This window comes from Danio rerio, chromosome 13, assembly GCF_052040795.2.
Source record: "Danio rerio strain M-AB ecotype USA chromosome 13, GRCz13ab, whole genome shotgun sequence".
Lineage (NCBI taxonomy): Eukaryota > Metazoa > Chordata > Actinopteri > Cypriniformes > Danionidae > Danio > Danio rerio.
This window is the reverse complement of record NC_141033.1, coordinates 11,840,585-11,866,527: the sequence shown is the minus strand read 5'-3', so window position 1 is coordinate 11,866,527 and position 25,943 is coordinate 11,840,585. Positions and strand designations below refer to the sequence as shown.

Genomic DNA, 25,943 nt, shown 5'->3' with positions numbered 1-25,943 from the left:
AGACAAACTACAAATCCAGCACGTTTTTATGCAGAGGATGCCCTTCCAGCCGCAACCCATCTCTGGGAAACATCCACACACTCATTCACACACACTCATACACTACGGACAATTTAGCCTACCTAATTCACCTGTACCACATGTCTTTGGACTGTGGGGGAAACCTACACGAACACAGGGAGAACATGCAAACTCCACACAGAAACGCCGACTGAGCTGAAATTCGAACCAGCACCCCAGCGACCTTCTTGCTGTGAGACAACAGCACTACCTACTGCGCCACTGCGTCGCCCATTTATATAATTACAGTACATTTATTAACAATTTGAGTTTAAAAATGACTTTGAATGAATACAAAATAAAGTTCATTGTATCTCCCCCAAATTACTTGACCTTATTAAAACTGCAAAAATATTTAACCATGTATCTGTCTCTCTTCCAGAGCCTTTCCACCATCACTGATATAAGATTTTTATTAACAATTATATCAGGACAATCCCAACTGCAGATAAAAGTGTTCCTCCAATAGCAATGGTAAATGGAAACAAGCATTCCCTTCATTCAGATATTATCCATGTACTGATTTTATTAGTAAGTTTAAGGAAGGTTTTTCACCCTTGTGTTTTTGTAAAATGGAGCTGGAAACAATTCTTCATTTAATTTTCAGTTGCAGTTACACTAAACGGTTTGGTCCCAAGTTTTCTTTTTACTTTTTGAAGTGTATTATAAATGTATCAATATAACTGATAAAATGGTTTTATTTGTGGATTGCAACTCTGGGTTATTGGAAATGGACAAAATAACAAAAAAAAATCTTATTTTATTTGGAAAGTACCACATCCACAAAACAAAATATGCTGACTGTACCTAGGGTTGTAACAATATACCGGTATGACGGTTTACCACGATTTGAACGTGCACGATTATCATACCATGAACAATTGCATATCAACGGTTTTAACCCTAAAAGACCGAGACAGCCGTCCGCGGCTAAAAATAAGTATTGCTCTTAAATGTTTAATAACTTTTGATCCGCTGATCCGATTCATACAATTCAAAGATTGGCATAAAGAAGAGAATCTCAGCTTTCCAGTGCTGTATCACATAACATTCGCGGACTTTCAGAGGCTCCGGAATCAGTGCGGTTACGTCATCAACATTTGACAACGCTGATTTGACAAAGAAACGCTCGTCACTGTGACTCCGAACAAATCAGACATGATACATTGATGCATTGTCCCTCCTCCATGCCCAGATTGGTTCAAACTCGCTATATCACAACCAATAAGCATAGGTTTCGCTTTTGTTTGTGGACCAAGCTTTTTGAACAACACGGAATGAGAGAAAGGCATACATTTATGCGCGGCTAAATAAAACGCAAAAAAAAGTTTTGCATGAAATAATTCTCATACTAAGTACTTTTGCATGCACAGCAGCACAGAAACATGACAAAACAGTGACACAGCAAAGACGAACTGCTGCTCTTGCTGTTTTCAAAAGACGCAAATGAAGGTGCAGCTGTTTGTCTGCATTGCAGACAACCATATCCAAATCCATAGACAACCATATCCATGCTGGCACATAAAACCTAGGGATGTTGCATATTGAATCTAGTTTCGTTATGTAACTATTTATAGTATAGTAAATATTTATATCTATTTTTTACTGAGGATTTGCACCATGTTTATTTGGACTTTATTTGGACTTTGACACATTATTTATTATTTTCTTATTTTTATTTGTTCATTGTAAGTGGTGTTGTTTATAGTAACTAAAAATATATTATTTGGAAAAAGTCAAACTTGCTTCACTGTTCTATTATTTTGTAACATTTGTAACATACCGTATACCGCGAAACCGTCAAACCGTGGTATTGTTTTAGACGATTATCATACCGTGAAAAATTCATACCGTTACAACCCTAACTGTACCAAATTGTAAACAATTTTTAATTGATCTAAAAACATTGTATGATTCCCTGAAGAGTAATACCAAAGCTATTAAGACATTCCAACTGCTGGAAAAATTAATGTAGGCTACATGATTATTTTTTGTTGTTAATTCCCTTGTATACTGTACTCCCCTGTTTAATCAACAACAATAATAATAAATAGGATAGGGTTCTTTAGGGATATTCTTTTTTGCTGTTGACTTTTTGTTATTTTGCTAAATATATTTTGTATATATATTTTAGACAAGACCATAAAATGGATAACAGAGATCTGGACCTGTTGGACTTGAGAACTGTTTCTAAGCTAGTTTTTCAGTTAGTTAATAATAAAGTTGCTGAATAATTCTTTCAAACTTATTAATCAAAACACATCTTAAACGGTCACTGCAGTAATAATAACTGAACAAAAAGGTATTTCAAATGATTTGATCAAATCCCCTGCTTACCTGACAAGTGCAGACATAATAAAAGTCCTCAATATTTGTCTTCTCGAATACCTACGTTAGCTTCAACATTATTCAAGCACTCTTAAAATTATATCAGTAAATGTTTATTATATAATAATAGCTATAATTATTTTTTGTTAACATCCACATACCTTTATGCCTTTAACTTAAACACCACCGGATGTTTTGGCTTGCACGTGAGAGATCAGCTGATCGTGCTTTGCTTTTGATTTCAACCGGGAAGTGCAGGAGAAATATCCTCAGGGTGGTGTCTTTACACTTACGTCTCGTGATTCAACAATATATCCTAGAGATGTGAAGTTTGCCATGAACAACAGACATGAATCATGTGGCGTGTTCTTTCGTGGGCTTTTATCTGTCAGCGGTCTTTTTTCTCGACAGCGCACTTTTGTCTGAAGCGTCAAGTCTCAGTCTGGGAGATAATATGGTCTCTCTGAACGGAAAATGGCAGCTGGTGAACTCAAACTCCACTTTTTCTCTCAGTGCAGAAGTGCCCGGCTGTGTTCATACAGCTCTTCAGCGTCAGGGAGTCATTTCGGTAAAACACTTTCCTTATTGACAGTCCAGACACTAAAATGTAGATTAACGTTACCTTAAACTCTTCTGTCAACAGGATCCATATTATAGGTTTAATGACCTGGCATACCGATGGATTTCACTTGACAACTGGACGTACACTACATCGTTCTCACTACCTGCTTGTGTTGAGGAAGTTCAAGATGTTCAGTAAGTCCTAAATGTTCATTGAAGACCGCCTCCTCACCTGTACTAAACAGCTGGAGAGAAAGACTGTCAGTAATGTGGCTCGTCATGTAATATGTTTATCACTTTAAAGGATTTAAGATCCAATAATGTGGGCTCAACTAAAGCATATATATATATATATATATATATATATATATATATATATATATATATATATATATATATATATAGACATAATACAGAATTTTTGTACAATTTTATGTCCTTTTTATTAGCAAAAGCTGCTTTACTTATAATTGCTATCATATTTTCTTATGATGGTTTATAGAGAACTTGTACTAAATGTCATTTAGTTTTTAATTTATATACTGAAACATCTTGTCATATATTTTGCACATATTTAGAAAAATAATTTGGTGGCACAGTAAAACACTCTATTTCACAGTATTGCCCAAATTACAATTTAATTGTCATTTTTAATAATTATTTTTTTTATCATAACACTTCAAACCAATAGGTTTTAAGTAATTTAAAGCAAGATGTTTTCAGTTATTTAAGATGTAATACAATTCAGTAAGATCACTTATTCTTTCATATATTTTAATAAGTACGGGCGAAGGTGCTGTTTATTTGTTTTACATATCATCTAACTCTTAAAGATGATGAAACTTTGTCTTCCTTATTCTGTCATTTTGATTTACACAAAAGTCATTTGAAACATTAGAGAGTTTATAAAAAGCTTTCTATACTTTAATGTATGTAAACGGCAAATTCAAAACATCCATTTTCCACTGTTTGCTTTTTCTAGAAGAAAAGGGAAAGTTGTCCTGGTGTTTGAAGGAGTCGACACAATCTCTACCATTTCACTCAATGGAGTCACAATCGGGACGACAGACAATATGTTCCGCAGATATGTAAATACATTTCTATTGTGTACACTCACAAGTTTAGAATTGTTCCTTTATAAGCATGTGTGCATGTGTCCATATGTGCAAGGGTTTTAATGTAATGAATTAATAATAAATAAGGAATAGTAGTTACCCTTAAAACGGGCCCGGTGTCTAGCAAAGTTTAGTTCCAACCCCAATCAGACACACCAGGGCTAGCTAATCAAGCTCTTACTAGGCATTCTAGAAACATCCTTGCAAGTGTGTTGAAGCAAGTTGGAGCTAAAATCTGCAGGACACCGGCCCTTCAGGACCGAGTTTAGACTCCCCTGATGCCATGAACAATGATTTATATAAACCAGTGGTCACCAAACTTGTTCCTGGAGGGCCGGTGTCCTGCAGATTTTAGCTCCAAACCTAATCAAACACACCTGAACAAGCTAATCAAGGTCTTACTAGGTATACTAGGTATACTATAAAACCTGCAGGGACACTGGCCCTCCAGGACCGAGATTGGTGACCCCTGATATAAACAGTCAAGCCTGACATTATTACCACTCTTAGCAAAATTTTTTACTGTTACTTTTATTCAACCAACACATTTTTTGGACCTGTAATGACTGGCTAGTCCCATAAAATATTAAGATGATGTACAAGAGGCATCATTGCAGAAAAATATATTTCTCAGCTTTTATTTAACCTTGAACAAAATGTGTCAATCAGAATTTGCCAGGGGTCTTAATAATTTTGGGCTTTACTGTATAAATCATTACATGTTTTTTGGCAGGATTTTGATGTCACTGGATTGCTCAAGGATCAGGAGAATATTCTTCAGGTGTTTATAATGTCAGCTGTGGCTTACGCCTCTCAGAGGAGTCGGGCACACACTAAATACAGGGTACCACCAGACTGCCCTCCTCCTGTACAGAAAGGAGAGTGTCATGTGAACTTCATTAGAAAGGTAAGAAGCACGTCACATTCACAAACCTTAAGAGTAGGGATGCACTAAATATCACCAACCATATTGATATCGGTCGATGAATTCTATTTTTAATATTATTATTATTATTTGACCTATAACAAAATTAGGGTTATATATTTAATTCAATTTATTATATTTAATGCTGCAAGGATTTATATTGTCACAGTTTTATTGTAGCTTATAGGAGCTAATGAGGTATATGCACAGTTAGTGTTTGTCAGCCAATGATAAACTTCCGGTGAACGCTTAATGTGACTATTTTTAATTTCATAAGATTCATTTTACAGTATTGAAGTTGTAATGTAATTAAAATACATTAAATTAAACAAACATAAGCATTCCTTTACTTGTTTAAGTGTGAAACAAGAATAAAGACCATGTAACCGCTAACGCCGTCAGTACCAGCAGGCTAGCGCAGAAACTCTATTGAAAATTATGGGGTAAAACTGTCATATTTTAAAGACATGGCAGGGACAATTTTAAAGAAATCAGATCTTAAACGTGGCCATTTCATAATGGAAAGACAGTTCACTGGAAGCCCTGGGCCTGGCTGGCTGGCTGAAAATTAAAAGTCTGTTTGCATATACCCCAGTAGAGAGAGAATGTCAGTTTGGGAGTTTTTTCCTTGAAACAAGAGAACAACAGACTTGCAGGAGAAACAGACTTGTGTGTGAGAGCAGAAATTCTTCTTTTCATTTAATAAAAAAGTCCCTCTCTCACTCTCACAGGTGAAGTAACCAGATAGCCCTGTGATGTTTCTAGTTAGCCTTTCTGTTAAAACATAATTTAAAATCATTTATGTATTAGGAAAAAAAATGTCTGTTGCAGATTTTTATTATTTTATTGGTATTTTGATTTTGGGTAATGTTTAGTGACATTGTTGCTATATTTATTTGTATTTTTTATCTGGCAGTGTTTATTAATATTTATGAATAGACAATTATTAAAGGATCTGTTCTGTATTGTTTTTAGCTTTTTTTTTTTTTTTCAATCATGCAATAAAGATGTGAAAAAATCATATTTATACACTTTTAAATTGGTAGTCGGCCTCCAAATCTAAAGAGTTATTGGTATCGTTCAAACATTATACATCAGTGCATCCCTGCTTGTGAGTTCAATAGTGTAATTTGTTTTCTTGTGTGGATGTGTAGAGTTTTTGAGATGACTTATTCCATAGTCATGTGTGGATATAAACATTAATATACAGTTTGTTTAAAAAAAACACACAAAATACATTTAAAAAAAAAAAATCTAGATTTTTGGTGTAATTAAAAAATAAAAATGCTTTCAAGTGTTACACATACAGTACTTCAATTATCTGAATGTCAATAAGAGGTCAAAAGGATGTGTATTATTCAGAAACATACATTGTCGCGTTATTTTCTGTCTAGAATTTTGCAAGTCTTATATGTAAGAATCGATGTACAGGCTACCACAAGCCCGTTCACATTTTGTTTTTCCTGCTTTTTAGGCTCAGAGTTCATTCAGCTGGGATTGGGGTCCATCTTTTCCCACACTGGGCATCTGGAAAGGTGTTCGTCTGGAAGTCTTCAACACTTTTAGGGTTTTAAGTTTCACCACAAGTCCAAAATATGGTATGTTTTGCAAATTAAAGAGCAGTGGTTTTAGCAATTATCAACACAAATCACAATCAAATGCTCATATGTTCTTCATTTATCATTTCTTGTATCTAGACCCTGCAGATTCAAGCTGGAGCGTTGAAGTCGAATTGTTTTTCGATGTTGTTGTTGCATCGAAGGGTCTTGTGCATATTTCCATACCATTACTGCTTTCAGAAGCAGAATTTCAGCTTTCTCTTACACCTGGACAGAGGAAAACATCCTTTATCTTGCAGGTTAACCAGGTGAGATCAGTTCTAGTTTGCTTGACGGTGAACACGCTGTATCTATGGAATACATGTCTAGTGGAAGTAAAATGTCAAAATATAGGTGGTTTTAATGTTTATCATTTCTATATGAGGTTTAATCAACATACTCGTTCTAACCTGTACCTAATAAACTTTATAAAAGAAGAAATTATATAATTTTATTATATTTTAAATGATTTAAAAAGCTTTCTGACAAGGGTAAAACCTAGTGCTTTGAAAGATAGCGGCAAAGCATAGAGATTTAAAATGACACTTTTTGTATTTTGGGATTCTTTTAATGTTATCAAATGATTTATTTTAATACATTTGAAAGATTTCTTATTTTTGTTGCTACAGTTGAAACCAAAAGTTTACATACACACTGTATAAAAAGGCACATAACCATTTTAAAAAAGTGTTAATGTGACTAAACTTTTTCTCTTTTAGGTAAGTTAGGATTATCAAATTTGTTTCTGTTATGCTTAATAGCAGACAAATGAAAGATATTTTTGAGAAATTGTTATAACTTTCTTGAAAGTCAAGTTTACATACAATAAGATTATCATGCCTCTGAAAAAGCTCAGATGATGGTGTCAAGGTTTTGAAAGTTTCTGATTGGCTAATTGACAATTTGAGTTAATTGGAAGCACAACTGAAGAATAGTATTAACGGAAAACCTCAAACACACTGCTTCCTTGTGTGACAACATGGGAAAATCATCAAGCCAGAATCAACAAAAAAGCCAGATTACAATTTGCAAAATTACACTGGGAAAAAGAATAATTTTTAGAGAGACATGTCCTGTGGTCTGATGGAACTAAGGTTGAACTGTTTGGCCATAATGACCAGTGTTACATATGGAGGACAAAGGGAGAAGCTTACAAGCCTAGGAACACCATCCCAACTGTGAAGTATGGGGGCAGCAGCATCCTGTTGTGGAGCTGTTTTGCTGCAGGAGGGACTGGTCCACTTCACAGCATAGATGGCATCATGAAGAAAGAACATTATGTAGAAATGCTGAAGCAACATCTCAAGACATCAGCCAGGAAATTAAAACTTGGCCACAAATGGGTCTTCCAAACAGACCATGACCCTAAGCATACTGCCAAATCAGTTGAAATGTGCTTTAAAGACAACAGAGTGAATGTTTTGGAGTGGCCATCACTAAGCCCTGACCTCAATCCTGTAGAAAATTTGTGGGCAGAGTTGAAAAAGCTTGTGCGAGCAAAGCAGCCTACAAATTTGACTCAGTTACACCGATTCTGTCTGGAGGAATGGGCCAAAATTCTTTCAAACTGTTGTGAGAAGCTTGTTGAAGGAGACCCAAAACATTTGACAAAAGTTATACAGTTTAAAAGCAAAGCTAAAAAAAAAAAAAACAAGGAAATGTATGTAAACTTTTGACTGTCTAAAAATGAATCCAAAAATTCTCAAAAGAAATTCTCTTCTTATTCTGGCATTTATCAAATGTAAATCATTTAGGTAATCCTAACAGACCTCAAATAGTAAACTTTTAGTAATTTACCATCAGACATTTTTTTAAAAAATGAATATGGTCCTTTTTTAGAGTATATGTAAACTTCTGGTTTCAACTGTATATAACATATTTTACACTGTTCGACATTTCAGTAGGTGTCTTTCGTAAATCCTGATGTTTGACAGTCATAATTTGTTTTTATGCATTTTTTTTCAATCATATTTTTATTGTAGTTAATTTTTAGGATATTAAATGTATTTTTGTTTTTTCATGCTTGTCATCAATCCATAAATGTTGAATAATAATCAAATTTTTTATAGTCATGATTAGATTATCTTAATATTATATTACTTATTAATTACTTATTGTATTAAATTCATTGTTAGTTTTCATTTTTGTTTTGATTGTTTTTTTGTTATAGTTATAAGTTAGCTATTTTAACATCAAATTAAGCTACATAAAACCTTAAAATGTTGCCTTATGTAACTTATTAATAATTATTATACCTTATTCATTTATAATATTAAATCAAACACTATTTTTAATTACACGTAATGGCATGTATATTCATATATACCTTGTACAGTTTCAGAATGTCAGTTTGTGGTGGCCGTTTGGACATGGAGATCAGCACCTCTATAACCTGGAGATAAATGTGAAATTGGACGATGGAGAGACATTTAAGGCACAGCGAATGGTAATGTCTCTCTTTCTCTCTATTCTTTTCATTTTCAGCTCTGGCTTCAGTCTGCATCATTCCGCTCTTGTGTTTCTCACCAGGTTGCTTTCCGCACAGTGGAGTTGGTCCAGGAGCTCATTCCCTCCTCTCCGGGCCTCAGCTTCTACTTCCGCATTAATGGCAAACCAATCTTCCTGAAGGGTTCAAACTGGATTCCTGTTCACGCCTTTCAGGACCAAGTTACCACTGACATGTGAGAAGATAAAAAAGTTATCTACATTAAGGCCAGAAATAAAACACACATTTTTTCATGCACCTTTTAGTTTGGAGATTTTGGGCTGTTTTGCCCTTTATAATGTATTTTTTCAGTCAAATGTAAGGAAAACGCTCAAAATACACTGTTAAAGGGATAGTTCACTCAAGAATGAAAATTATGGTATCATTTACTAATTTTTTAAGGTTTTAAGTGGTAAAATGAATGGATGTTAAAGGAAGTCAGTAGCTATGTTTCCATTTAAAGAATTAGGGCAAAATTTTGACGATCCATGCGCAAAGTGCAAAGCGCAGGGCGCAAACGCATCAAGGGCGTGTCAGAACCCACTTTTTCTAATATAAAGACGGAAAAATCCACTTTGCGCTGTGGTACATGGTCTAAAAGGGTTAAGCTTATTTTCTTAATGAGTTATAGGTTTGTTTTGAGAATAAACCAGAGTCTCATCTACCATAACCTTTAAGAGTCAGTTGTGTCCTGCCATAGCACATTTGCTATTTACATGACGTAAAGTAAGTGTAAGTGGAAAAAATGAGCATTTCACTAGCAAGAAAACAGTTAAACGGCATCTACAGCGCGAGAATGAGAGATAAGCCTCCTCATTAATAACTTTCACTTTTGCTCTTGTGGATTGGGAAACATGTTGTACGCACAGACATCAATTAGCCTATAAATAATTAATTTTGTTTTGTTAAGCACAAAGATTTGTTTCAAAACTATTTCTAAATTCAGTTCTAATTTCTAGTAAACGAAAAAATAAACAACATTAACGAAGTGTGGTCAAACAACTGAGTTATGTCCTAAAACACATGCTGTACCCCATATGGTCTAAAACCTGACAGGTGGGCAAATCTAAGCTTGTTTTTAATAAAACAAATATAAATATGGATATAATAAATAATACTGCTAATAATAATAACATTATACAAAACCAAATTGTTATGAATTAACTGAAAAAGCCTCCTGAGATGAAGGCATGAAATTGTGTTTTTATATTTCTGTAGGCTAGAAAATAATGTTTTGTAATATTTTAATCCGTTATATTTATATCCTATATATATCCTTATTATATCCTGTATATATCCTTAATATTTTAATTCTTTTTCATATGTAAAGATATTTGCGTATTGCTCTACATCTTGTGTCTATTAAGCTGTGTGTAAGCAAGGCGCATGACTATCACGCTCTGCGCTGGACAATTGACCGGCTTTGTGCTGGTCCATTGAAAAATCTATTATAGTTTCTCAAAATAGCAACGCGCCAGCAATGCGCCTCAACACGCCTTCCTTTTTAGACCAGACTGCCTATGGGCGCACATATGAGCGCAAATGCATTTGCTATTTAAACAGCGTGGCGCAAAACGTCAAAACGACTCTTGCGCCAAGCTGAAACTAGCAAACAATTGCGTTGCGCCTTGCGCCACATTGCGCAGGGTGTATAATAGGGCCCTTAAATTAAATGTTTGGGCAAAACTGGAATATCGTATGAAGAATTTGCAAATCAAGCAGCGTTTCTGTCTAGTGAGTCAAAGACAACAAAATTGTCACTTCCTGATAAACTGGCATCAATTATTAAAAGGACAAATAGAATGTGCTGCGGTTGGAGAAGCTCTGTGAGTCTTTCTCCAGCATCAATTTTAACATGAAGTGACATGTTTCTTATAAACATAGTGACATTTTTCTTATGAAATACATGCACCTCAGAACACAGTGGTGACATGCAATGAACGCACTGTGACATTTGGAAGTGTGAGACTCTCTTGCATCAATAATACTCTAGGTGAACTTTAGTTAGGATATTTTAGAATGACCAAAACAACATTTCAGATGTTTTACAGTTTGCTCGCACTCCATTAATGCTGTCCATTCCACCGTTTTTATCATCAAAAGATCTCTGATAACAAAATCACATTTATTTTGTTGTGTTTCCATTGTAGTCTGTGGATTTGTTTCTTATCATTTTAATTTTTTTCTTAACATTTTTAGTTTATTTGATATTGAATGTGCAGTTTCAAAATTTAAGCATTTCTATCAAGAATTTTTTTTGCGATAATCCAAAATGTGCATCAAAATAGGTGGATGGAAACATAGCTAATGGCTACTGTTTTTCCAAATTCTTTAAAGTATCTTTTCTTGTTTTGTTTTTTGTTTTTTTATAAAAGAAAAAAAACTCTTAAGTTTTGTTACCACTTAAAAGTGAGTAAATGCTGACAGAATTCTCTAAACTGTCTCTATAGACCATTTCAAGGGATGTAAACAAAAACAATGGTCCTATCGTATTTCCTGTTTTACATTTTTTATTTTTATAGATTCTGAGAATCCCAAAGAAGCCACATATTGCTAAGTAATGTTATGATATCTTTTTTAACGTTAGGTTTTGATTGAATTGCCTCTTGTTACAGTTATGAAATAGTTTGTCTAGCAGGAAATGTTCATGGGCCACCGACATGACCACATTGAAATGCTCTTTAGGGGTTTCTTATATCGCACTTTACCATTTAATCGCACTTAATTCATGTCTGTAGATTTCAATTACAGTACATGTTTTGGCTGTTTTCTCAAATTATTTATTTCCCTTCTGCACTGAACCATAAAGAACAAACTTCACAGTTCTATTCATGTCTGTAAGTGTACGATTTTTACAGAGGGATATGATCATACATCATTCCACTCAGTCTATATGACCTTTTATTCTATAAAATGTTCACAGTATTTTCAGAATAACTGAGTGATGAAAAGAGGTTTACAAAATTTTCTTTATAAAAACCTTTGACTATGTTGTGTCACACAAATTTTAATCCTGATTATTCAGATTTTTTTGTGCTAAAAAATGAATTCAAATTTGTGTATACTCACTAAAATAATGCCTTATTTGGATATTCAGCATTTTAGAAGACTTGTGATTGTAATTGAAAAAAATATAAGCAATTCATAATATAATTAATCAATTTAGGAGGTGTGGTGATAAAATATTAATAGTTTTTTCCCCTTATTCATACTTCAGTTTTTTGCCTTAAAACAAGTGACCTAGCTAAATTGTGTCCAGTTTCAAACTTTGGCATTGTCGTGATGTTTTTTCCTTTCAGGATCACAGTCCTGCTCCGCTCTGCACAGAAGGCGAATATGAATGCCTTGAGAGTGTGGGGCGGGGGAGTTTATGAGCAGGATTTCTTCTACAACCTGTGTGATATGTATGGAATTATGGTAAGTTTATCATATCTTGTCCTCCGCCACCAGTGAAATGCTTTGCATGTGCACTGAATACATTCTATACTTGTTCTTTTATCAGATTTGGCAGGACTTCATGTTTGCCTGTGCGTTGTACCCGACAGAGAGGGATTTCATACAGACAGTGAGGGAAGAAATCACACAGCAGGTTTGCATTGAAAGAAGTGTTTAATAAAGGGGTCAATGAAGAATAAGATTGTTTAAAAAATTTTTATTTCATTTTAAAGAATTATTTGTTAGAGATATGTTTTATTAAGATTCCTTTTTTGTGTGTTGAATACATGTGCAAGTGTGCACATTTGAATCATTTACTTTTTCCAAGCAAATATCCTCGATTCCTCACTATTGAAAATCATTTTCATTCATTGAAATAAAGGGCCCTATCATACACCTGGCACAGGACGTGTTTGGTGCAATTTATTTCTATTTTCAGACCAGCGCCGCTGTAAATTTTAAATTTTTTGCCACGTTGTTAAAAATTTAAATCTATTTATGCCACTTTGTGGGTTCTTTGGGTGTGCTGATCTGAAAAGGAAGTGTGTTGTTGGCACATTGTTGGCATGTTGCTATTTTGAGGAACAGAAATAGACTACGCAATTGACCAACTAAAAGGTGTTCTAAAGTCCAGCACAGAGCACGTTAGTTGTGCGCCTATACAGGTCCAAACGCTTACACATCACTTAATACACACAGGATGTACTGAAATACACAAATATCTTTACATATGAAAAAGTAAAGGATTAAAATGCTACAAAAAATGTTATCGTTTATAAATATAAAAAACACTACTTACAAAGTCTGCCATGTAAATCGCAAGTGCGCCATGGCACGATGCAACTGACTATTAAAGGGAATGGGAGATGAGACTCTGATTGGTTTAAAACACGTTGTGCTCAAAACACAGCCATAACTCATTAAGAGAATAAGCACAACCCTGTTAGACCATGTGTCATAAATGCCATGGCGCCATGTGCATTGTTAAAATAGAGCACATAGTCTGATGTTAAACCGAGATTGAATCTGTACCACATAAATGAGACGTTGAATTGGTTAATCAAGACTGTGTGTGTAAAATGTGTTTTATATTTATATAGAATATATTTTGGTTATTTTATATAACATTTTGATTTAATATTAAGCTGTGCTATTATGCAGAAATCATGCTTATGGCTATTTTCATGGAAGCGTTTTATTTAATAAAAAATTTATTAAATATATATTTTTTGTATAAATATGAATTTAATATTCGTTTTTAGCAAAATTGTTGTAAACAATAAATTGAAATAATTGTAATTGTAATTTAGCCACTGCTGTTAATTTGTTGTAAAATCGTTAATAAAATGAATGAACCTAAAATTGAACTTAATCAAAAAAGAAAAATCAAAGCTAATTTAATAACTCGTACACTAATTGGTTACGATTTCATTTATTGTTTTATGTTCAGACAAATTTAGTTTAATATAAGAAATGACTAAACCTGTTAATAGAATTAGAAAGCGTTTTAATAGTAATAATATAAATTAATATTTGTTTATAAAGTAATGATATCAAAGATTACTTTATCACTAAGAGAATAGTTGTATTTCCCTCACCTATATAATCAAAAATATATATAAAACCATAGTTTAGTATTGTGTGTGCGTGCGCGCGTGTGTGCGTGTGTGCGTGTGTGTGTGTGTGTGTGTGTGTGTGTGTGTGTGTGTGTGTGTGTGTGTGTGTGTGTGTGTGTGTGTGTGTGTGTGTGTGTGTGTGTGTGTGTGTGTGTGTGTGTGTGTGTGTGTGTGTGTGTGTGTGTGTGTGTGTGTGTGTGTGTGTGTGTGTGTGTTTGTGTGTGTGTTTGTGTGTGTGTGTGTGTGTGTGTGTGCGCGTGTGTGTGTGTGTGTGCGCGTGTGTGTGTGTGAATATATTAAAAATTGTATTTGAAGTTTCTTTATTATCTTACGGATGCAAGCGTTATGTAAGAGTTTCTGATTCCTCCATGTGTTGTGGTTCAGGTACGACGACTGAAATCTCACCCCTCTGTGGTCGTCTGGAGTGGGAACAATGAGAATGAAGCTGCCATAGCAACAGACTGGTTTAATATATCTGTTGCTGACCGACCACTGTATGTGAAAGACTATGTCAATCTGTATGTCGACAACATCAGAGACATCGTGCTGCAGGTGAGACCGACATAAAAGCACCAACTACCACTCTGCCTGAGGCTGTGTACACCAGTGAAAATTCATTTGATCACCATGTTTTAAAATGAAATTAATCCTGCCATTTCCACTACATTTTAGAAATGTTTTACATGTCTGAAGCTAAAAGTAGACATAAAATTGTTGCACAAATCTGTAGTCTTTATGCAATATTACATTCGAAATATATGTATGGAAACCAGGCTTTGTACTTTGGTTGGGTTCTGGTATCCACATATAATATCATTATCAACACTTTAAATATTGACAATGCTACTGGGTTTTGTTTCAGGAGGACAGTAGTCGTCCTTTTCTCGTGTCTAGTCCAACCAATGGTGTTGAGTCTGAGAGGGAAGGTTGGGTGGCCCAGAACCCCTATGACCCTAACTTTGGAGATACACACTACTACAACTACTTCACTGATTGCTGGGACTGGACTGCTTTCCCCCGCACACGATTTGCATCAGAGTACGGCTTCCAGTCCTGGCCTTCATTGTCCACTCTTAGTAAGGTATTGCAGTCTGCCTGCTTTTTTCAGCATAAACTATTTTAAAACTTCATTTTGTACAGTGAGCCTGAGACTTTAATGTGAATGTTATCAATGAAACAATATGCAGGTTTGGGTAACACTTTATTTTGATGGTCCACTTGAGTATTAGTAGACTGTCTGCTTAAAATCTGTTGATACTGCTTCTGCAACAGACATTGAACTGACTATAAGAAACTTTGCAAGTACATGTCAACACTAACCCTAACCCCAACCTAACAGTCTACTTATAATCTAATGAGAATTAGTTGGCATATAGATGCAATGTAACTTAATTTCAACAAACGGACCGTCAAAATAAAGTGTGAACCAGTTTTGTAGCTCATATGAGTTTTGTACAATATCATTCTTTGAAATGCTTGTACAACCCAGTTAGCAAGAGTTGTTTCCCAGAATGTTGCAAGTTGTTTCCTAGAATGTTCAGGAATGTTTGTATTTAGCTTGCAGAACACTTTTATAAATGGATTACATCACTCATTATTTACTCTCCCTCAAACGGTTAAAAACCTTCGAGTTTCTTTTTTTTCTGTTCAACACAAAGCAGGATATTTTGTTGAATGATGAAGGCCAATTGGTATGTTTACATGGACACCGATAATCCAGTTTTAATATGATAAAGACAATACTCAGATTAAGAGTTTACCATGTAAACAGCGATGCAAACTAAAAAGTGCACTACAGATGTTTTTAGTAGTACTTTTCACTACATTTTGTGACAGGATGAACACACACAGCAGTTATCAGGTATTTGACGATAAACAAATGAGTACGGTGTTGGAGAAAAGGAATTTATTTTCATTACTTTTGTGTTTTTTTATTAGGAAAATGTCTAGACTAACAACAGATTGATCAATCTTTTCTATTGTATTATAAAACATCTTGACCAGACAAATTTTCTCTTTTTTACTGTGCTGCATACTTTTTAAAAGAACTGCAGACAAGTGGAAAAGCAGAATAAGAATAAATTGAGGGTGGGGGCCTTTGTTCCAGAACTATAGTCTAGACATGTCACAAGTTGTCATGATGCTTGTAGAAGTTGTGAAATATATTTAAGATTCATGTAATTGTTCAGTTCTGGTATGCAGAGAAAGGTTGCAGAAAGAGGAAGTAATGTCCAGGGGTTACGAAGAGCCAAGGGACGGCAGAATGACTGATAAGTGACGTGAAACCAAAACTCCACCTGTTAAGATCAGTTGTGTATATATGCTGGAGTCAGGAAATGTATGCGAGTTGCGAACCTCTTGAATGTAATTCTTGTAAGCTCTGTCATCGAATTATTCATTTGTATCTAATAAATTACTAATATTTTTGGCATTGAAGAAAAAACTCTCCAGACCTTTTCTTATTGAACACGCATGGAATTGACTTTGATATTACAACAATGGCTTCCAGCAAGAAAGCACATTTTTGGTGCTAGTGGGAAACGATGATTGCAGAGAATTCTGGAAGAAACCGTCATTATGAAGTGCCTTGACTTTGAAGTGACTTTGTTGCAGGGAATGAATGAAAATTTAGTGAATGAGTTTGAAGATAGTGGCCTAATGCTTGAGAACTTGCATCCTCCGTCAACTGTTTGCATCCATAGTGTGAGAAATTAACTTCAGTTGATGTCCAAAACCACATATGGTCCCATGACGAACATAAACTGTTGTTGTTTGAAAAGGAAACTGTCGTCGAATGATAATGACATTAATTGATCAATGTGCTCTAACATCTTAAACGGGATCATAAACATTTAAAAAGCAACTCATGTAAACACCTTAATCATATTATTGTCTTATTCAGATTAAGACAAATAATTAGATTACTGATGTCCATGTAAACATCCATAGTTTGAAAAATTGCATAATAGGACGTCGGTAGTCTCTTACACATAATATTATTGGTAACTTGCTGTAAATGTACCATTAATTCAGAATTTTACTGGTAATGTTACAACTTCTCTTTCATAAAATTGCATTTAACTCAATGAAGCATTTTTCTTTCACAAAACAATGTAGTCCCCAAGCTCTCTCATTTTTTTTCTTTCCCACTATCCAGGTTTCAGTGTCTTCAGATTGGGATTTCAGCAGCAATTTCTCAGCTCATCGGCAGCATCATGAAGACGGAAATCAGCAGATGCTAAGACAAGCAGAGCTGCATTACATTCTTCCCAACAGCACAGACTCAGTGCAGAGATACAGAGACACTATTTACATCACACAGGTAAACACACTCACACACACACACATGTACAGTACACACATAGCATAAGAGACTTCTTTCAGAAACAAGTGTTTGCTGCCCATCATAAAAGGCAGATTACAGAAGAAAACAATGTTTGTCTTTTGTGTTTATAATCTGCTCTCTACATCATAGAATTTGTCGAAGAAAAAGGTAATAATATTTTTTTGATTAACTAGATTTATCCTAGTGTGAGCCTTGTTATGAAAAAGGCTTTAAACCAGGGGTCTCAAACTAAAATTTGCAGGGGGCCATATCAGTGACTGACAGTTCATAGGAGGGCCGTTTTAACATTCTAGCACACACAAAAAAGTGGAAACCTGATGTAAATGATGCGCTTAGACATTCTTCCCTAAAGTATCAAAGCTCCTTTTTGTGTCCTTCTTTCTTATTGTACACATTGAAGGGGTAGTTTAAACTGCTATGATCATTTAATAATAGCCATAATTCATTCATTCACTCATTCATTTTATTTTCGGCTTAGTCCCTTTATTAATCTGGGGTCACCACAGTGGAATGAACCACCAACTTATGCAGCACATGATTTGCGCAGCGAATGCCCTTCCAGCCACTGGGGAACCTCCATACACTTCCATTCACATCCATACACCACGGACAATTTAGCCTGCCTAATTTACCTGTACCATGTCTTTGGACTGGTGGGGTAAACTGGAGCACCTGGAGGAAACTCTTGCCAACACAGGGAGAACATGCAAACTCCACACAGAAACGCCAACTGACCCAGCCGAGGCTCGCACAAGCGACCTTCTTGCTGTGAGGCGATCGTGCTACCCACCTTGAGGCCCCATAAATAATAAGAATGATTATGTCCCAATCAATTGTTGCTTAACCAAAAGGTTAACTGATAGCGTAGGATAGCATAATGCAGTATGGGTAACTTTATTGACTTTACCGGCAACTGTTCTTCTCAATATCTTTTTTTTTTGTAAAACTACAACAAAGAGGGGGAAAAGTATGTATTTATTCACATTTACTGTAATATTTACAAAAATAAAGCTTTAGTAAAAATATAGCACTTATGGCCATATATTTCAATGTTTAAAGGGCCATGACACCCCCCACTTTAAGTTAAAATCTACTCCAGAATTTTTTCAAAAGATGCATGATTAATGGGCGTGGAGCTCCGCGAGCATCGGGCAGGAGTGGGCGTGGCCAGCAGGGGAGAACGTGAGCGAATGAAGCTAGCTCACAAAATGAGACAAACCGTGAGGAGACGCATGAGTTTATAGTTTACAAAGTTAAAATGCAAAGAAATAAACAGTGATTTAATGCCCTGCTACATTTGTTATTCGTAATTTCATATACACATAACCACAATTTATATAATTATAAAGATAAGTGTGTTCATGTAAACCGTATAAATGGGGACTTCTCCCTCAATCCCCGTATCCAGCAGACTCAGTGCAGCAGGTCTCCTGACCTGTCTATTTTAACCATTAGCCCTGCTTGTAATCTGAAGGATTTAGGCAAACACAGCAGCACAGTGATGTGTCTGAATGTAAACGAACTCCTGATGAAAGTCAGCGTTCGCCATTCTCTAATTCTCGTGCTGCTCTCCCGACAAAAATGCTAGCAGCACACACACAGCTTTGCTGTATGATCGGCCCTGACAAGATCGCGGGGGAAAACATGCAACAAACCGCGTGGATCATGGAAACAAACGCATATGAGCCTTCCTGAACGGCTAAATACTGTGTGCCCGTGGGTCCGTGACACAGCTCGGGCTTGACTCTGGCAGGTCTCATGAATAATTAAGCAGCCGGCTCTTCTCATAGGATAAGAAAACTCCGCTATGAATAATAATGAGAAACCGACGCGTCATCATTGCACTTGCAGTACTGCGCTGCGTCGCCGATTTTGATCCCGCCCCAAAAATCATTTTAAAACCGTAAGCTGAAATTAGCTGGCAAATGCTCAAAATTATCCAGTTTTCCCCACAATTAAAGCTGACAGCTGCTAACATTGTCTTAACTGATGCTCAACACACACAAATCTGTTTATATAAAAAAAAAGTTATCCAGGGTGTCCTGAACCTTTAAATCAGCCCTAGAAATAATCTGCATGTGCTCGACCGCACACTGAGAGAAACTGAAACTAATATATACTGTACCTTAAATGTCCAGTAGGTGGGGGGGGGTCGAAACCACAAGAGTATATGCGACTGCACAACATTGATAGTGATTCAAAAATATATGTTTTGTTGGGCCGAATCTCGTTATATTTTTGACATCAGTTGTGGGCCGGAGGGAGGAGGAGAGGGGGTGGAAATGGCCTGCTGTCTGGCAGTTTGAGACCCCTGCTTTAAACTGTGACATTTCTTACAGTAAATGAGAGACTTGTTCATGTTTGTTTATGGTTGGTTTTTTTTAAAGTATGGACCCTTTTTACAAGACTGTTATGACGTGTTTAATGGTCATCATAATATTAAATTCTTGAAAGTTTTTAATATTTTTTTTTTTTAACTTATGAACATTTATATCCATATATGTATGTATTATATCGTCTTTGCATCAAATTACAAACAATGAATGACCGCTTATGTGAGGTGTTTCTAATGCAGTGTCTATTGGGCCGAGAGTAAATTTGTTGTTATTCTCTCTTCTGGTTGCTGTTATCAGTCTCGCACTATTTTTTTCCTGTTTCTGAAAGTCTTGATAACACCATCATGGAGTTTTTCTTTTGTTATTTCAGCAATTAGGATTGTAAAAAAATATTTGTTCTACTCTCCCATTCACTGCGTCCTAAGTTTATGTAACCTCGCCGGTCCTACACTACCTAACCCGCTCCTAACGGGTATCGAATCAGTGACCTTTTGCATGGGAGTCATTTGCTCTACCAAGGAGGTTAAAGACCATGGCCTCTAGCTTCTGTCGCTAGAGCACTTTTAGAGGTCAGAGGAGTGAGGTTTACCTGCACAGCACCTACTTGGTTGCTGGCCTCCGTTATATTTACTTAGCTATGATGACTTCCGCTACAGAGATTTGAAAAGAGTTCATTAACTAAAAAAAGTTACATTCCCGAATATAATGTGCTCAAAATGGTACTATTTGACAGGTGATGCAGGCACAGTGTGTGAAGATCCAGACAGAATTCTACCGCCGCAGTCGCAGTGACATCAGTGAGGGCAAAGGTCACACGATGGGCACTCTTTACTGGCAGCTCAACGACATCTGGCAGGGGCCTTCCTGGTCTTCTGTAGGTAAATAAAACAAGACAAAAGTTAAGATTACCCCTGTTACTCTTTCTATATAAAAAAACGTTTCTTGTTCATTAAAAGTATTTTCAATGGTCATTTATTTGTTAATTCAAGCTTGTAAAGTATTACTCTTGACAGGGAAATATTTCTTGCACATTCAGAGTTTGGTGGTAAATGGAAGATGCTGCACTACTGGGCTGCAGATTTTTACGCTCCTGTACTCTCGGTGGGAATTGAAGATAAGGGAGATTTGCTCATCTATGCTGTCTCAGACAGACAGTCTGAGCAGCACAGTGTCAAAGCCAAGGTATGACAGCAGTGTTAAGTAACATTTTTGTTAATGAAATGATTAGCTGTTACAGAGCAGAATGTGAGAGCAAAACTATAGGGCTGCATCCAAAATTGCAAACTTCCAAACTAAATAGTACGCTAAAAACAGTATGCGAGCCAAGTAGTATGTCTGAATTCATAGTATTTGAAAATCAGCATGCAAGAAGTACACAGAGGACTTACTACTTCTGGCGAGATTTTGAAGTGTGCATCCGATGGACGCTACGCTATCCCATGATGCCATGCCAGAATTCATCAATGAGAGTGAAGCGATGCAACTGATGTGGGTAGGTCACAGGATCATGACAAAATGGCAGATGTAATATGTCCGAGTTCCATTCATGCTACTTCCATTCATACTGTATAGTATATTTACTATTATTGTTTGTTTTTTATATTATGTTGTGCTGTATTAACTAGTTACTGAGCAGCAATAAATAACACAGTAAATTATAAGGAGTTTTCATCTTATTCTAAACTAGTGGGGTTTGAAAATTAGTGAATGCATAATAATCGTGATAACCGTGAAACCGTGATTATTTCTCAGACTATAATCATACAACCAAAATCTATAATCGTTGCATCCCTACTTCAGAGTGCTCTTGACCTCAGACTGGGGCAACGGTTCATCTTCCAGCAGGAAAATCACCCAAAGCGCACTGCCAAAACATCAATGGAGTGGCTTCACAACAACTACGTGAATGTCCTTGAGTGGCCCAGCCAGAGCCCAGATCATAATCATATTAAACTTTTCTGGAGAGCACTGAAAAACGCTGTACATCGTCGCTTACCATCCAACCTGATGGAGCTTGAGAGGTACTGCAAAGAGAAATGGGCAAAAATTCCCAAAGACAGGTGTGCCAAGCTTATGGCATCATATTCAAAAAGACTTGAGGCTATGATTGCTGCAAAATGGTGCATCAACAAAGTATTAAGCAAAGGCTGTGAATACTAATGTACATGTGACTTTTCAGGTTTTTTATTTTTATTAAATCTGCAACCATTTGAAAAAATCTTTTATCACATTGTCATTATGAAGTATTGTGTGTAGAATTTTGAGGAAATAAATGGATTTAATCTATTTTGCAATAATGCTGTAACATAAAAAAAACAAGTGGAAAATGTGAAGCGCTATAAATGCGTTACTGGATGCACAGTATATAAAGTTGCCATGCTCAAAGTTCAGTGCAAAGAGTAAAATTGTTATTTATAGAAGCATAGCAAAGCATATAGTAAATTTCCAGTAACAGTCTATACAATGAAAGATATTCATGTATTGTGACATCACAAATCCTTCAGTTCAGTTGACACCTACTGCATGACGTTTCCAGATAAAATGCACTAGCCAATCAGCGAATCCCAACACACTCATCCAGGTAACCAATCAAAGTTCGCTGAGGGAGAGCCTTCTTAAAACCAGCAAATAAACCAGATGAAAAGCTGTGTACATTTAAAGCAAAATATGTGACAAATGATGTGATTTTCTTTCTTCTTCTTCTTCTTCTTCTTCTTCCTCTTACAATAAAGCATGAACAAGTTGCTGTGCATCTCATAATCAAGCCTTTATAATGAAAAATGTAATAGACTGCCTCTTTAACGAACTCAGATCTCACTAGTTATGAGCTTTAAACCATCAAAAATGATCATCCTAATGGAGAAAAAAGTAGCTCATAACTTTTGATATCTGTTTGGTTCTTCTTTAAGGTTTGATCAGTGTATTTATCTTGTTATATGTTTGTCCGCAGGTGAAATTATTCAGCTGGAGCAGCTTTAATCCTGTCTGTTCTTTGGAGTCCAATATGACTACAGTAAAAGCAGGCGGAAGCACCCTTGTTTTTCAGCAATCTATGTCTGCTCTCCTGTCACAATGTGGAAACTGCACGCGGCGATCCTGCATCATCACATTTCATCTGAGCAGCGCAGCTGAACCCATCAGCCCTCACAATCACATCTTTCTCAGCTCTCCAAGACAGGCCGAGGGTCTGCAGAAACCCAACATCACGGTGAGGCATGCATGCAATCCAGACGGCTCATTTACTGCATTCTCAGAAAATATAAATGAGATCTGTGGCTCAATCCATGAAATCTTCTCAAGAAAAAAAGTTAGGAAATGTCTCAACATTATTTCGAAGTTCGTACGACTTTTCTTAAGAGCATTTCTTGAAAAAATCTAAAGTTGCTCTTAAAAACCTTTAAAAAAATTCTTTCTGTTTTTTTTTTTAAAGTATAGCTAAAACAAATTAATTACAGCTACATTTTCCTTACTTTCAGCTTAGTCCTGAATGAATCACCAGTTTTCAGCTACATTTTAATTGTATTAAATTATTATCTTTTTTTTTAGCAGTCAGACCTTACTCAAGTTTTTGAATGTAAAGTGTGTGAGCTTTAACAACATTATTTATCAAAAAGCAATTTATTCCCAGTAAAGGTTAAAGTGGTGTAAAGTAGGGCCTAATTTGTGACGGAACATGCCAGGTCCAGATCCGGCACCTCTAAAATCTGATCTGGCACCTCATTTTACTGATCAACCCCTCATCAATCGCCCTCCTCCCCTGTCCGCTGTTCACTCTCCTTTCATTTTCCAAATGCCCTGCCACCCCGCGCCAACACCCCCTCCCACTCTTCACTTACATCTTTGACATGCATCATACTGAACAACCTCAGGACATGAGTGATTTATATATGCAGCAAACTGAAATCACCAAATGGCCCTGAACAATAACTAAATGCACTCCAGAATGTTATGTTTTCTCACACATGCACAAATTGCATGCAAATGCATCTGCCTTTCACACTATAATAGTCACTACTCGCACTCTTGAGTAGTTTTGAAAAGGTTACTTTTTACTTATACTTTGGAAAAAAATATTTACAACAGATACCCTTACTCTACTTGCACTACGTTTTTGGGAAATGATGGAACTATTACTTGAGTATGATTTTTTCCCACCGCTGGTTAGATTCTCTAAGAGGCTTTTCTGCCTCTTTCTCCCAGTTAACACATGTAGAATATCCATCTGGAACACAAATATCTAATAAGCCAAGTGTGCTAGTTTAAATAAGTAAAATAGTCATCACACAGTTTTTTATTATGTTTTATAATTTTGTAATGTCTGATATTTGAAAAACAAAGCTAAATTATATTTTCATTAGAATATTACCTTTTAAGGGATCTACAACTTGTTGTCAGTTATCCTATTTTTAAGAAGTTTTATAAGACTTTTAAAGGCCCATGCTTAGCAGGGTGTTTTCGGACCTCTAGTTTGAAAAAAGTCAGGAAAGTGAGTGAGTCCAGCTCTGTTTAGGTGAGAGTGTCGAGTGGCGAAAGAGGGAAGGGTTTGCATGAAAAGGGGAGTTTCAGTTCTAGCACGTGCTAATTTTCACAGAGGCAAAACAATATACAGATGCAGGGGGAAAAGACAGTGAGTATGTTTACATGGACATCAGTAATCAAATTATTTGGCAAATTATTAATTTGTTGACTTTATCTGCAGTTTGGCTCTTTTACGTTCGTTCAGGAACATTTCATTTATGCCCCCAAGACAAACAAGATAATGGATGCAAAGAACTGCTGGAAGAGTGTAGTTTTAATGGAATGTGTGATACAGCACGCTGTATGGGAAAAAAAACCTCCATATTTCTCTGTAACTTAGATGCACTTGGTAGGTAGCGTAAGAAAGCTGTGTGTGCGCAGTATAGACAATCCTGTCACAAAATGCGGCGTAAACAGATCCAGATTTCACCATTTTCAGATCTGATCTTTTACCCTCTCGGGTAAAAAAAAAAGTTCCTTACAAGCATATTTTTGTCACATTATAGCAGACCACTGTAATCCACACGAGTCCAGCTGCGCTCTCATAGCAAGGAAATGAAAACAAAATCTTTGTTGCAGCACATTAATAAATGCAACACTGACGACTCATGTCTCCAAACAATTCTTCTTCTTCCACTTGTTTTAATTACGGTTGGCAACACAATGTGGTGCCTCTCTGAACATTGTAACCAGTAAAAACTGGTCTATAGTCTTCAAAGGTATATCATGCATATTAATGAAGTTGCACCTCATTCACAATAGAGCACACTGATTGGTTTAAACAAAGTTTATCTCTTGAATTAATGACAAACTCAAAGACATCACATTGGAATTCACACAAGGATGTAATCCCCATGACATAGCTTAAAGAATTCATTTCAAAACGGAAGAACGAATTGCTCGAATAACGCAAAAACAACCGGTTTTCACTTTTTAGACAAGTATATGTGTCCTAATGGAGTTTTTAGCAGTGTGCGACACGTAAATGACTGTCAACATCTCAAAAAATGTGTTTAGGGGTTTCATGATCCTTTAAGAAAATAGTTTTTTCCTTTCATCACATCCTTAAGAAGATTTTTAAGAATACTAAATGAACCTCTTAACGTTTTTAAAGTTAAAAAATAAAAACAAAATGAGATGAGAAAAAAAATGTTTTGTGAATCCAGTCTCTGGTGCTTTTTTAGGAAAGTGAATCTTTCACCTGCATTGACTGTTTTTTTTTTTATTTGTATGTTGCAGTTTACTGTAAAGGATGCTGGTGTTGTGCAGAACTTTGCCGTAACTTTGCACTGCTCCTTTCCTGCTGTGTATGTTTGGCTTGATGTCGATGATGTTCCTGGTCACTTTAATCTCAACGGCTTCCTGATGCTGTCCAAGAAAACTACAGTTATCTTTGGAGCATGGAGATCCACCAGTGTTGAGGAAATCACTGCAAATCTTCATATTACTTCTCTCAGGGATGTCTATTGATTATACACTGTGCCTTTCTATTGGAAACGTCCTACTTTGCAAATCTATTTATTAAAAGATCACAGGGCCCAGAAATCTTTACTCAGGTTGGATTTATTCACATGAAACAGAAGTTGTGACAGTATTTTCATGCCTATTGTGATTTAAAAA

General features: G+C 35.9%; 2 protein-coding genes across 2 annotated transcripts in view; both read left to right on the top strand.

The window, feature by feature from the left end:
• ube2d3 (ubiquitin-conjugating enzyme E2D 3) overlaps window positions 1-25,943 on the top strand; it is a 59,541-nt gene that overhangs the window by 17,897 nt on the left and 15,701 nt on the right. The window lies entirely within an intron of this gene.
• On the top strand, window positions 2,613-25,943 carry manba (mannosidase, beta A, lysosomal). Its single transcript, NM_200159.1, is given in 17 exon segments — window positions 2,613-2,956; window positions 3,032-3,144; window positions 3,932-4,037; window positions 4,798-4,971; window positions 6,464-6,587; window positions 6,687-6,856; window positions 8,923-9,033; window positions 9,117-9,268; window positions 12,372-12,489; window positions 12,575-12,661; window positions 14,508-14,675; window positions 14,986-15,204; window positions 17,281-17,445; window positions 20,539-20,683; window positions 20,842-20,987; window positions 22,756-23,013; window positions 25,563-25,943. Coding segments are annotated over 17 exon segments (2,706 nt in total). The 5' UTR covers window positions 2,613-2,737; the 3' UTR covers window positions 25,794-25,943.